This window comes from Chiloscyllium plagiosum, unplaced genomic scaffold, assembly GCF_037043375.1.
Source record: "Chiloscyllium plagiosum isolate Xiang-an unplaced genomic scaffold, Cpla_swu_hap1 HiC_scaffold_16, whole genome shotgun sequence".
Classification (NCBI taxonomy): Eukaryota; Metazoa; Chordata; class Chondrichthyes; order Orectolobiformes; family Hemiscylliidae; genus Chiloscyllium; species Chiloscyllium plagiosum.
The window spans coordinates 17,348,549-17,363,937 of NW_028270154.1; the positions used below are offsets into that span (position 1 = coordinate 17,348,549).

At 39.5% G+C, this 15,389-nt stretch overlaps 1 protein-coding gene across 1 annotated transcript in view; it reads left to right on the forward strand.

Annotated features, from left to right (window-relative positions):
- LOC122556498 (exocyst complex component 1-like) overlaps nt 1–15,389 on the forward strand; it is a 41,563-nt gene that overhangs the window by 8,910 nt on the left and 17,264 nt on the right. The window contains exons 2-3 of the mRNA XM_043703197.2: nt 7,561–7,777; nt 7,968–8,098. Coding sequence (XP_043559132.1) covers nt 7,681–7,777; nt 7,968–8,098 — 228 coding nt within the window. The 5' untranslated portion in view covers nt 7,561–7,680. The remainder of the gene's footprint in view (nt 1–7,560; nt 7,778–7,967; nt 8,099–15,389) is intronic.

Below are 15,389 nucleotides of genomic sequence, written 5' to 3' on the forward strand. Positions count from 1 at the left end.
TAAGCAAGCTTGTCAGGCATGCCAGATGTTCAACATGACCTCCCCTCCACCTTGGTGTCACCAAGAATAAGCAGTAAATGCCAGATTTACCAGTGATATCAGATTCAAAATTAATTTAGAGAACAATATCCAACAAAAGTTGAAGATTTTAGGATTTATTGGAGATTAGTGGGCCAACAGAATAGATCTATTTGTCAGTGGTATGTGAAACCACAATTATTAATGTGGAATCTAATGAAAGAGACCTGGTAAGTGCTTTCTGGGTTGCTGGCAACATTTTCAGTTCAGCACTCTATACAAAATGGAACATCTATTTTCCCTTTAAAAAAAATGCTCCTTCATCTATTAACTTTAATGTACTGAATTTGCATCAGGAATGGAAAATAGCATGCAGCTATAGTGATTACAGAAGTGGGAACACATCACTGAGCCTGGCCCTCTGAGATTAAAAACCCAATCACAATAAAAAAAAGTAAGAGCAACAGAACAATAAATCAGATTATTTTTGTACTGATTCACAGCAAAATTGAAATGAAAGTGCCACGGGTTTATCACGAAACTCTTAGAATGCAGAAGGAGGCCATTCAGCCAATCATATCTGCACTGGCACTTTCATCTTTTTAACTTGATGCCAGTCCCCTGCCCTTTGCCTATCACCCTGTACATTGTTTTTGTGTAGTCAGCCAATGCCCTTTTGAATGTCTCAATTGAACTTGCCTATGCCACATTTCCAGGTAAGGTGTCCCACACCCTAACTATTCAGTGTGCAAAAAAGTTTTTTTCTCACCCTGATTTGTTTTTTTTACAAAACAAATTAAAACTGTGTTCTTTGGTTCTTGATCTGCTTACAAGTTGGAGAAGTCTTTTCATAGCCATTCTTTGCTGATCCACCACACAACTTAAAGTCTTCTATCCCCAATCTTCTCTTAGTCTTTTCATCTTTGACTGCTCATAATTGATGTGTCTCATCCTTGGAACCATCCTCATAAACCTCTTCTATACTCTCTCACAATACTTTCACATTCTTCCTATCTCCAGCTGAGGTCTAGTTAGTATTTTACAGAAGTTCATCATAACCTCCCTGCTCTTCTACTCTATGCTAGAATACTATATGCTTTATAAATAGGGGGAGGCAATGGCCTAGCGGTATTATCACGAGACTATTAATCCAGAAACTCAACTAATGATATGGGGACATTGATTCAAATCCCTTCATGCAGATGGTGTGAATTCAATAAAAAAAATCTGGAATTAAGGGTCTGTATTCCCTGTACACTCATGACTGTGTGGCCAATCTAACTCCATCCGAACTCCATCTACAAGTTCACTGACAACACCACCGTCGTAGGCTGGATATCAAACAATGATGCCAAAATACAGGAAAGAGCTTGCTGACATGTTGCAAAGATAACAATCTCTCCCTCAATGTCAGCAAAACTAGAGTTGATCATCAACTTCAGAAAGCAAGGAGGACTACACACCCCTATCTACATCAATGGAACTGAAATGGAGATGTTTGAGCGCATCAAGTTCCTTGGAGTGACAATAACCAACAATCTGTCCTGAAAAATGTGTTGCTGGAAAAGCGCAGCAGGTCAGGCAGCATCCAAGGAGCAGGAGAATTGATTCTCCTGCTCCTTGGATGCTGCCTGACCCGCTGCGCTTTTCCAGCAACACATTTTTCAGCTCTGATCTCCAGCATCTGCAGTCCTCACTTTCTCCTAACAATCTGTCCTGGACCACCCGCGTTGATGCAACAGTCAAGGAGGCACAACAACGCCTCTTCTTCCTCAAGAGGCCAAGAAAATTCAGCATGACCATAAGGACCCGCACCAACTTTTATAGATGCACAATCAAAAGCCTTCTATCTGCATGCATCACGGCTTGATATGACAACTACTCTACCCAGGGCCATAAGAACCTACAGAGAGTTGTCAACATAGCCCAGATCATCACACAAGCCAACTTTACATCCATTGACTCCATCTACACTTCACACTGCCACGGAAAATCAGTCAACATCATCAAAGACCCGTCCCACCCTATTTATAATCTCTTCCAACCTCTTCCATCAGGCTGAAGATGCAAAATCTTGTGATGAACTTTTGTATCAACAGGTTCAAGAACAGCTTCTTTCTCACTGTTATTAAACATATAAATAGACCTCTCAAATTTCAAATCTAATGCTGATCTTACTTTCTGGGCACCTTCTTTGCAATCGTGACTTTGTATTCCTTGCTCTGTTCGATCACTCGGCAATCTTTGTATGTTATGATCTGTCTGTACTACATGCAAAAAAATACTTTTCACTGTACTTAGATATGTGTGACAATAATAAACCAAATTTTTGAAAAAGGGTCTAATAATGACCATGAGGCCATTGTCCATTGGTGATTGTTGGACAAACCCATTTTTTTTCAGTAATAACCTGTATGAAAGGAAATTGCCAACCTTACCTGGGAATGCATTTGACGTTTAAGACCCCCCTGAGCAGTATGGGCCTAGCTAGAGATGCCCACATCCCATGAGTGAATAATAAAAAGAACAAAATTTGGCAATGATCCCCTTCAGGAAATATTAGAATAACAGACCATAATGTTGGTGAAAGACTAAGGTTTTATGAAGTATAACAATGAAAGAGAATGAGTGAGACAGGGAGATGTGGGGAAGGAATTCCAAAGGTTTGAGCTAGGCTCATCATTCCTAGAGGTTAGATTAGGCACAGAGGAACTTTTGGAGTCAGCGAGTTTTTTTGTCTTGCCGATTGCAAGGGAAAGAAATCAGTGATATTTCTTCATCATTTACCCCTTTAGCAAAGATGACCATGTTTTCAGGTAAGACCCATGTAATTCTGAGGCTCTATGCATATCTCACATCTGAAAGAAACATGAAGTGTGAAATTAGATAGCATTGGGTCATTTGCTCAGTGCTTTCTGAGTCAGAACGTTGAAGGTTCACAAACCTATTCCTAATCTAACTTGCACTATCAATCCATCAGTAAAATGTCTGCACTTTTTAAAATGGACATTAAACCCAGTCCCTGCTCTCAAAGATACTAGGATATGATTTGAAGAACAGACGTTTTGCAATTTCCTTTATACTATCCTCCCACCAACATCATTAAATCAGATTATATGGTTGGTTGCCATTGGTTGGATCATGTTATATATAATTTGTGATCTCTAAACATCACGACAGTGACGAGATGCTAGCTTTACTCCATTTGCGGAAAGGATTTAATGATTGTTTCATTAGGTAAGTTCAAGTCTTTCTTCAATTAATGACATTGGATTGAATTTTCCCTTTTGCAGTCAAAGTCTGATAGCAAGTGAGTTCCTTGGTGTCTGTCCTCCAGAGGCTGAGATAAATTTTCTCAAACAATTTTCCACTTTTCATCTCTTTCATTTTGTGTCCAAGTTGTTGGATGCAATCACTAGGGAATCTCATTACCAGAGAGGCTGAAGTACTTTTTATGGACAAGAAATAGGGTATAAATGTGGTGAATTGGGGGTATTATGAAATGCAAGTGGATGGAAATAAGGTAGACAGCACTCAAGGATGAGATTCTGAAGTTATCATTTAATGTTTAAGGGGAAATTCAGGAAAACTTGCTGTATTGTCGAGTATCTGATTTTTTTCACTCTCATCATATCTTGTCACCTTTTTCACCTTTACGCTCACCACAGCAGGGAGGGTAAATTCCATCCATCAATATTGTGCTTCATGTTCAAATTATCCAATCATGAAATCTATTCAAGCTTTTTTAATCACTGAAAGGACTTTTGATGTGAATCCCCCCTTATCTTGAAAGGTAATTGAGTTCAGTGTAACTTTATCTCTCGGTTGAGTCTGACCAGCCAGTATGATTCTATTGGATCTGGCTGATACCCATTGTTGCAACCACACAGGAATATTTGTTTTTATTCATTCATGGGATGAGAGCATCATTGGCTGGGCCAGCAATTATTGCCCAGTGTCAGAAATCACAAGACCAGTCACAACCAGGTTATAGTCTAACAGGTTTATTTAAAATCACAAGTTATCAGAGCACTGCTCCTTTGTCAGGTGAAGTGTGACTTCTGACTTTGTCCACCCCAGGCTAACACCAGCAATTCCACATCACAATTCTCCATGAGGGCAGTTAAGAGTCAACCATATTCAACCACCTGATGAAGGAGCAATGCTCCAAAAGCTACTGCTTCCAATTAAACCTGTTGGACTATAACCTGGTGTTATGTGATCTTTAACTTTGTACACCCCTGTCCAACACCGGCATCTCCATATCATGGCAACCATATTACTGTGGGTCTGGAGTCACATGTAAGCCAGACCAGGTAAGGATGGCAGTTTCCTTTCCTAAAGGACATCTGTGAAGTTTTTCAAACAATCGACAATGGATTCATGATCATCATTAGACTCTTACTTCAAGATTTTTATCAAACTCAAATTCCACCATCTGCCAATGTGGGATTTGAACTCAAGTCCCCAGAACATTGTCTAGTCTCTGGACTAATGATCCAGCAATCCGCATGGATAGGACCAATCCAATGCCACTTGAATAGAAGGCCAAATTTTAAATATGTTCCAACTCATTGGGGACCACGTTTGATCTGAAACCACTATCTAGCTTTTTCAGGGTAGAAGTTGATTATTTGCAAAAATCTTCACAACATTCTAACCGATAAAAGAAAATAAATGGATCACCCTTTGAAGTAGAAAATTTGTAAAAAACATCACTTAAATACCGTTTCAAGCAACCAAATGATCAACTATTATTTTTATTATAATTTTATAATTTTAATTTGATGTTCTGGTAATTTCACTCAATAGCTTTAATAAGAATTAAAGGTCTGGGAATAGTGTAGGGAGCAGAGCTGAGGTTAAATTTTGGTCATAATTTTGTTGAAGTTTGCAGAAAGCTTAAACAGCCAAAATGTCCAAATTTTATTCCTTAAATTGTTTAGGAGAGATCATAAACTTCCACTTATCTCAGTTATTTGCCTATCTTAAACATCTAATAAGTTAGGGTGGATTCAGGGGAGTTATCTTATTTTAAACTAAGCAGTGTAAAATAAGAACATTTAGTCACAGAAGTCTCATTCTTCATGCCTATGTAAGTGTCACCTGTTTATTCTGTCCATCATGCTTGTGAGACAGAGCAAAAGCCAAAAAGGTTACATTGACTCTTAGTCAATAAAAATGTATAGTAGATGTGTTACCGTCATTGAAGGTGATCAGATGAAGTGGCTGATGTTGCAGAAAAGGAATGGGATTATATGCTGCAAATTGAAGAATAATGGAGGAAAGATATGTGAATTGATGGCATAAGAAAGGAAATGCCAGAAAATCCCCACATTCATCTCCTTATTCAATCATCAACATTCCAGTTAATAGGGAAGTCTTGTCGTTCAGTAGACAGTGCCCTTTCCTCTACTCGCACCAATCCCAGGATTTGATGGCAAGGTAGTCAGTCAGTACTATCAGTAGACTAATAATCCATAGACCCAGGTCATGTTCTGGGGGTCTGGACTTGAATTTCACCATGGCAAATGGTGCAATTTGAATTCAATAAAAGTCTGGAAATAACAGTCTAATGATAGCTATGAATCCATTGCCAATTGTTGGGGAAACACCTACATGGCTCACTAATGTCCTTTAAAGAAGGAAGCTGCTGTCTTTACCTGGTCTGACCCATGAATGATCCAGACCTACAGTAATTTGGTTGACTCTGAATTGTTATCTGCTCCATTAGGACAGGCAGTAAATGCTGACCTAGTCAGAAACATCCACATTCCATGAATGAATACAAAAAATGACAGATGAGCACCAACAGGCAAATCTTTCCAACAAATACCATTGGTAAACAGCAAGAGTGGGAGAGTAATAGAGTCATAGAGATGTACAGCATGGAAACAGCCCCTTTGATCCAAATCATCCACACTGCGACCAGATATCCTAAATTAATCCAGTCCCATTTGCTAACATTTGGTCCATATCCCGCTAAACCCTCCCTATTCATATACCCATCTAGTTGCCTTTTAAATGTTGCAATTGTACCAGCCTCCACCACTTCCTCTGGCAGCTCATTCTATACACACACCACCCTCTGTGTGAAGAAGTTGCCACTCAGGTCCCTTTTAAATCTTTAACCTCTCACCTTGAACCTATGCACTCTAGCTTTGGACTCCCCTGTCCCAGGAAAAAGTTATTGGCTATTCACCCTATTCATGCTCCTCATGATTTTATAAACCTCTGTAAGATTCCTGGTCAACCATTGGAGTCTCTACCATCAGTATCCATAGCTCCAGACTCTAATATATGTGTTGCCACAGCAACATGACTCTCTGAGTAGACTATAATCTATCAAAGGCAATTGAACTCCTTTGAGCTTCCATTGTTGATACTACATTGAAAATACAGAATTACAAACCGAGCATTAATCACAAGAGGGCATTGCATCATTATTTAAATAAGAACAACAAGCAAAGGAATGGGAACAAAGCAAGAGAATGGGACAAAGTGATGATGCTTGTTTGGAGTCAGTGTAGACACGATGGGCTGAATGGCCTCATTCGGCATCATTTGTATGATTCTGGGATAATGATCAAGCATGTTATGTGCTCCATTAGGACAGGTAGCCAGTTCATTCCATGGCAATACGGGGACTAACCATATACACTTCTGATGAAGATGCAATGCTTGAAAGGTTTAGAGCCAAATTTATGACCAATTTCCTATCCTTTTACCTGCATTATTGTCCATACATCTCTTCAGTGTAGAGCAATGGTGGAAAGAAGGCCATGCTATATTATCAAGGAATATAACAATATTTCTCATTTGTGATGGAATAGCTGTAAATGTTTATTTTAAAAAAGAAGGCAATGGATTGTATGAGTCATGGTATAACAGTGGATCAATGCCATGAGCCTATTAGTGGTGACAGAAAAAAAACGCACTCAGTTTTCAGCAAACCTTTAAGTTGTCAGATATAACTGGTTTATCAGACTTTAATGGCACAGCTATGATCTAGCACTAATGGCCTGGTAGTGGGTAAGAGGGTTGCTATAGTAACCTAACTTTGAATGTAAAAGCGCCTTTCTGTCACGTTAACAGCCCATACTTCTAACTGTTGCAGTCCTCTGAGGCCAGAGTTAAAAGTCTAGACTGCAGTTGGCCATCTGTTTACGTTCCAGGAAATTTAGTTTATTTCAAACTAATTGCTCCTCCACCATTGACACCATGGGCCTGCATTAAGTGCTCTGGCTTAAAAAAAATGTTTTGATTGATTTGGGCTGGATACGGTCCCCGGAGTGTACTGGCCATATCAAGAATCAGGTTAAAGTAATTCGCCATCCATCAGCCCACTTTCAGTTTCTATCTCTACTCACACAGGTCTCATCCTGGTTTTGACAACTGATGTGTGATCTTAGGTTACTCACTGCCCTCCTGACCAAAGCAAGTCACAGACTCTACTTCACTGTTGAGAATTTAATGGATTGTCAATAGGTCCAATCACTTTAACGTTTAATACATGTTGTTTCCTTGCCTTCGTTCTCTCAGGCTAGCGCAGTTTTCTGTACGGCTGCCGATCAGCCTGAAGTGATTGTAAACTCTTTGAAAGGGAATAAAAGCCAAATAAATCTTTTGAACTGAGGCAAGAGGAGAGTGCCAACTCATTCCATGAGTGTCGGGCATGGCAAACTTACGGAAGGCGATGCTACAGGAGAATGTTTTCACTCCGAAAGGAGAAAAGCTGATGCACGTCCTGCAAATACAGGTATCTGAAGGAAATGAGGATTACTGCTTGTGCCTCACAGGTAGTCAATGAGATGGGGAAACTTCCTTTTTCTTTAAAACAGTAAACTGTTTTATCTGTGCACTAAATTATAGCTATCTCAAAACATAATTTTTGAGGGGTTGTGATAATTTAACCTTTCCTGCAATGCATCTTTCTGTTCTTAAATTAGTTACCAGGGATGAAGAGGTTCAGATCACCTTTTTGAAAATTTTACCTAATGGACTTAAAGAGAAATACATGACTCAGGCGGTCTGGTTCCTAGAAGATTTAACAGTGGTGGATGGAAGAGATGCGACTGCAGTAAGGAATTTAATTATCATTTTTCTTACCTTGTTACTAAGAGGGATAACCTGTACCTGGTAGAAAAGTTATTCCAACATATTAGCAATGAAGATATGCATGCATTATAGTAAATTGACGACGTGTACATTGTTAAGAATGCATCCAACTTAAAAAAAAATGCTTTGATGAATTTGCTTGCTTTCAGAATATCGTTCGACTGTTTGCAATGATGCTAAGTGGATCTCATATGCAATGATTGGCTTTCTGACAGGGAAGAAAATTTAAAGCAGGCTAGCATTGAATGAAGATTTAAACACTTCATTTTCTATGATAAGGAATTGAACACTCAGCGAAACATATATCATACTGCTGACAAAAATGAGTGGAAAAGAACGGATTGCTGGTCCATTCTTTTCCACTTATTTTTGTCAGCATTATTCTCTGGTGCAAAAGTTGCATATTTTATTTACAAAGTTTTGCATTAAGCTGTTGAGGAGTTTCATAGAAATAGTAGGCATGGGCAATTAGTTAATAAAACATAGCTAACAATAGCCTGTCAGTTCAAACATTCAGTTAAATATCAGTACAATGGACTTGTGCAAAAAAGTAAAGTAATTCATAGCAAAGGATCATGTTATTAAATATTTGAGCTTTTTTTCGAATTGCAACTAATACCAGAGTAAAGGTTTGTTCTAATGAGAAGTTTGTAATGATGGTTTGCAATATGATTCGTTTTATCTTATAAAGACGTAATCGCCATCAAAGACTACTCAAACAATTTTAAAATATATATAAATTGTTCATTCAAATTTTAGCAACTGAAAATACATCTAAAATCATTCTAAAACTGAAATACTAGTACATGAAAGCACTACTGTTATTTGTTCATTTTGACTTATTAATTAAACTCTGCTTTGAAATGAAATAAGTTAAGTGAAATGTTTCAACTTCCGCGTATCCTTGCACACCATTCGTATCGAAATAATCATCCAAGGCTCTCTAGGTGCACTGTCTAAAATGATAATATCATAATCTGACATTTTAATATTTAATACTAGTTAGAAGCTACTTCCTATCCGGTGATTGGCAATTGCCCGGGGACATACTTTAATCAAGAAAAAACATTCGATTGTTTTTAGCCTCTGAACTTCTAATGTTATTCTGGGTATCCAGTCTGGTATGACATTGTCATTAATATTTGTTTGGTAGTGCAGAATTAAGTATTGCTTGAAAAAATACACGTATTGTCAAAGCTTTTCATTTTGCTCGTATCAGGACATTCTGAAGAATATCAATGTGAATCGAAACAACATTTTACACTGTATGACAGGGGAGTACTGATTGTTGTCAAGTAGGCTTTGAGTTACACTGACAACCAGCTTAACATTGCCACTCAGATTTGCATGGAGGTGCATGTGCATGCACTTGAGGCTTTATATATTGATATATAAGTCCTGGTTCTTGACAAGCAGATAGAACATGTGCAGATATTGCATCTGTTTCACCTTTACAAAAACAGAAGCAGCCATTTTCTGATTCATTCTTCACAACAATGACTTCACAATCAGAGTTAACCTGCCTAGTTTTAACTGAAAGTTTCATAGCCAACTGTCGGTCATTTTTATCCAACTGGTGCATTCTCCATGGCGCAACAGTGAAAAGAGTCCATTTACCACCCAATCAACATAAGAGGTGATGACACCCTAGTGGTATTAGAACATAGAACAATATAGCGCAGAACAAGCCCTTCCTTCGCCCCTCGATGTTGGGCTGACCTGTGAAGTATTCTCAGCTCGTCCCCCTACACTATCCCAAAATCATCCATGTGCTTATCTAAAGATTGTTTAAATCTCCCTAATGTGGCTGAGTTGACTACATTAGCAGGTAGGGCATTCCACGCCCATATCACTCTCTGCGTAAAGAACCTGCCTCTGATATTTGTCTTAAATCTATCACCCCTCAATTTGTAGTTATGTCCCCTCGTACTCGCTGATGTCATCATCCTATTGTTGCTAGACTGTTAATCCAGAGACTTGTTGAGGTAATGTTCTGGGGAGCTGAGTTCAAATCTGGCCACAGTAAGTGGTAGAAGTTGATTTCAATTAAAAAGTCTGGAATTATGAATCAACTGATGACCATGAATCCATTGCCATTGTTGGGGAAAGCCAATCTTGTTCACTAATGTCTTTTTTGGAGGGAAACTGCCAATCTTACCTCGTCTGACATACATGTGAGTCCAACGTGGACTACAATGTAGTTGACTCGTAACTGCTTTCTGGGAAATAATGGGATAAGCAATAAATGCTGGCCTAGCCAGTGATTACTTCATCTGAGTGAATAAGAAAAAAGCAATTTCTCCCTTCAACAAATAAAATGTTGTTCCCATTTCACTGATTTCCTTCCAAATGGCTTGATGAGGATGAGACAAAAACGTATCTATTCAACAAAGTGTATCTATTTTCAGCGGATCATGTTTTGGGGATCCTTAAGGGGGAGGGGAGTAGCTCCAGGTTGTGGTCCACATAAATACCAATGACAAAAGTAGGAAAAGTCAGAAATTCAGAGAGCTAGAGTGGAAGCTTGGAGCTAGAACAAACAGAGTTGTTTCTCTGGTTTGTTACTTGTGCCACGTGCTCGCAAAGTGAGGAATTGGGAGAAGGAGCAGTTGAACACATGGCTACAGAGATGGTGCATGAGAGCGGGATTCAAGTACCTGGATAATTGGGGCTCATTATGGGGGATAGGTGGGACCTCTACAAACGAGATGATGTACACCTGAACCAGAGGGGTATCAATATCCTGGGGGGGGGGGTTTGATAATGCTCTTCGGGAAGGTTTAAACTAATTCAGCAGGGGGATGGGAACCTGAATTGTAGCTCCAGTGTACAAGAAGTTGAGAATTGTGAGGTCATGAACAATGTTTCAAGGTCACAGGACTGTACTGGCAGGCAGGAAGGTGGTTTGAAGTGTGTCTATTTCAACACCAGGAGCATCCGGAGTATGATGGGTGAACTTGCACCATGGGTTGGTACCTGGGACTTCGATGTAGCCATTTCAGAGAAATGGATAGGGCAGGGACAGGAATGGTTGTTGCAGGTTCTAGGTTTAGATGTTTCAGTAAGATCAGGGAAGGAGGTAAAAGAAGGGGAGGTGTGGGCATTGTTAGTCAAGGACAGTATTACAGTGGCAGAAAGGATGTTCAAGGACTCGTCTACTGAGGTACTATGGGCTGAGGTTATAAACAGGAAAGGAGAGGTCACCCTGTTTGGAGTTTTCTATAGGCTTCCAAATGGTTCCAGAGATGTAGAGGAAAGAATTACAAAAATGATTCTGGATAGGAGCAAGAGTAACAGGGTAGTTATTATGGAGGACTTTTACTTTCCAAATTTTGACTGGAAACACTATAGTTCGAGTACTTTAGATGGGTCAGTTTTTGTCCAATGTGAGCAGGAGGGTTTCCTGACACAGTATGTAGATAGGTCAGCAAGATGAGAGGCCACATTAAATTTGGTACTGGGTAACGAACCAGGCCAGGTGTTTGAATTAGATGTAGGTGAGCATTTTGGTGACAGTAACCAAAATACATTTACTTTAGCAATGGAAAGGGTTAGGTATATATCGCAGGACAAGACAAGGACAAGAGGTATATACCGCTGGAGAAAAAGCAATTATAATGCAATTAGGCAAGATTTAGGATGCATAGGATTGGGAAGGAAACTGCAGGGGATGGGCACAATTGAAATGCGGAGTTTGTTCAAAGAATAGCTACTACGTGTCCTTGATAAGTATGTACCTGCCAGGCAGGGACTAGGTGGTTGAGCAAGGGAACCGTGGTTTTCTAAAGAAGTTGAATCTCTTGTCAAGAGGAAGAAGGAGGCTTATGTAAAGATGAGATGTGAAGGTTCACTTAGGGTGCTTGAGCATTACAATTGAGCCAGGAAGGACCTAAAGGGAGAGCTAAGAAGAGCCAGGAGGGGGCGTGAGAAGTCTTTGGCAGGTAGGATCAAGGAAAACCCTAAAGGTTTCTATGGGTATGTCAGGAATAAAAGAATGACTAGGGTAAGATTAAGGCCAGTCAACAACAGTAGTGGGAAGTTGTGCGTGGAGTCTGAAGAGACAGGAAAGGTACTAAATGCATATTTTTTGTCAGTATGGATGGGGAAGGAAAAAGACAATGTTGTCAAAGAGAATACTGAGATACAGGCTATTAGACTAGACAGGATTGAGGCTCATAAGGAGGAGGTGTTAGCAATTCTGGCAAATGTGAAAATAGATAAGACCCTTGGGCTGAATGGGATTTATCCTAGGATTCCCTGGAAAACTAGGGAGGAGATTGCACATCCATTGGCTTTGACCTTTATGTTGTCATTGTCTACATGAATAGTGCCAGAAGACTGAAGGATAGCAAATGTTGTTCCCTTCTTCAAAAAGGGGAGTAGAGACATGGTGTGGGGTGTATATGGATTTTAGTAAAGCTAAAATAAGGTTTCCCCAGAAGGCTAGTGCAGAAAATACAGAGGCATGAGATTGAGGGTGATTTAGCAATTTGAATCAGAAATTAACTAGCTGTAAGAAAACAGTGGTGGTTGATGGGAAATGTTCGTACTGGATACAGTTATTAGTGGTGTACTGTAAGGATCTGTTTTGGGGTCACTGCTGTTGGTCATTTTTATAAATGACCTGGATTAAGACATAGAAGGATGGGTTAGTAAATTTGTGGATGCCACTAAAGTCGGTGGAGTTCTGGACAGTGCGAAAGGATATTGCAAGTTACAGAAAAACATAGATAAGCTGCAGAGCTGGGCTGACAGGTGGCAAATGGAGCCTAATGCAGAAAAGTGTGGGGTGATTCACTTTGGAAGGAGTAACAGGAACACAGTATACTGGGCTAATGGTAAGATTCTTGGTAGTATAGATGAACAGAGAGATCTCGGAGTCCATGTGCATTGATCCGTGAAAGTTGCCACCCAGGTTGATAGGGTTGTTAAGAAAGCATATGGTGTATTGGCTTTTATTGGTAGAGGGATTGAGTTTCGGAGCCATGAGGTCATATTGCAGCTGTACAAAACTCTGCTGTGACCTTACTTGAAGTATTGTGCACAGTTCTGGTCGCTGCATTATAGAAAGGATGTGGAAGCATTGGAAAGGGTTCAGAGGAGATTTACCAGGTTGTTGCCTGGTATGGAGGGAAGGTCTTGTGAGGAAAGGTGAGGCACCTGAGGCTGTTTTTGTTAGAGAGAAGAAGTTTAGAGGTGACAATAGAGGCATACAAGATGATCAGAGGATTAGGTAGGATGGACAGTGAGAGCCTTTTTCCTCAGCTGGTGATGGTTAGCACGAGGGAACATAGATTTAAATTGACGGGTGATAAATATAGGACAGATGTCAGAGATAGTTTCTTTACTCAGAGAGTAGTAAGGGCATGGAATGCCCTGCCTGCAACAGCAGTGGACTCACCAAAATTAAGGGCATTTAAATGGTCATTGAATAAACATATGGATGATAATGGAATAGTGTAGGTTAGATGGGCTTTAGATTAGTTTCACAGTTCGGTGCAACATCGAGGGCTGAATGGTCTGTACTGTGCTGCAATGTTCTATGTTCTATGCCAAGTCTTGTTATTAGTCTGTTAGGAAATTCAAATAGTGCACATCTTTTGGATTTTTCAACTGCAGTATTTAAAGTGTGCACGTCAGAAAGACATTTGAATGACAACGGCTTTGAGTGTCGCTATTTTACACTTGAAAAGGATAGTTCTATCGTTCTGAATGCAGCGGATATTGACTGAATAAAATGTAGCCAACTACTTAACATGGGAAACATCAGGAAGTTGTTGAGGACAAATGCTTTAAACCTTAATGCAATCATTATCACTCCTCAAATGAGAAGATTACTGGCTTGTGCTATATTTGACCTTTTTGAAATAACCTCTCTTCTAAGGGTTTAAAATGCTATCCCTTCTTACCTTGATTCATACATTCAAACATTTGTTATCCTACTATTTATGTCTTGCACACATCAAATTTTCCAATTCACTGTTACAGACATTGAGTAAATTGATTTCTGACCAATGATTCATTCCAATTATTGGCCACTGGAAGTAGGTAACTTCCAACAAGGAGGAAAGTCGGAGATGCAGGATAGTTATTTGTGTTTATTCATTCCAGAATGTGAGTATACTTGAAAGTAAGGCTTTTGTTGCCCGTCCCTTGTTATTTCAATGTGATGCTTGTGAGTCATTGTCATGTTCACTGAGAAGCAGAGCAGACCTTTATTGGGAAGCTCAGCATCAACTATATTGTTCTGGGCCTGGAGTCACATATAGATGAGACCAAGTAAGGGCAATAGATTTATTTTTCCATGTTAGTGAATCAATCTAATTAGCACAACCAAGCAATTTCACACAATCACAAAATTGTTATGATGCAGATGGAGGCAATTGTTGTGCCTGCACTAGCTCTTTAAACGAGCATCATCACCTAGTGCCAATTTCCTGCTTATTCTCCATACCCTTGTTGAATATTTCTATCAAAATAATCATCCAATGCTCTCTAGAGTACCTCAATTAAACCCATCTCCAGCACCCTTCTAGGCAGTGCATTCTATACCCGAATTACTCTTACTTCTTTTGCACGTCACTTTAAAGCTATGCCCTCTCATTCTTGTTCCTTTTACAAATGGGAACATTTTTTCTCTAACCACAGCCAACTTATGATTCTGATAGCCTTTATCAAATCTCCTCACAGCTTTCTCTTCTCCAAAGAGAGCATCAAGGCTTTCTATTTATCCTCACAGCTGAAGTTTTTCATTCCTGAAACTACTCAGGTTATTTGCTTCTGCACTCTCCCCATTGCATTCACATCTCTCCTTTATTATGGTACCCACGACTGTACACATGCTCCAGCTGAGGTGTAACAAGTGTTTTATGCTGGTTCATCATTACCTCCTTGGTCTTGCACTCTATTCCCCTATTAATAATGCCAAGGACACTGTCCGCTTTATTAACTACTCTCTTCACTCATCCTGCTACCTTTAATGCTCTGTTTCAATGTGACTGTGATTGATGCTAGTACTTTATTCCATGTTTTATCTAATTAACTAGATGTCAGGATTGGCCACAGATAAATCATCCAGCAGTCTGGATCACTAATGCAGTGACATAATCATTATTTGACCATAGACCTAATTCATGTTGGGCATCATAACTACCAAACTCTGTTTTTGGTGAATGACCATGTAGACTTAAGATCACAAACAACCAATGATCTAAAATCTCTACAGATTGATCCAGGTGCTCCTATGCAAGGTC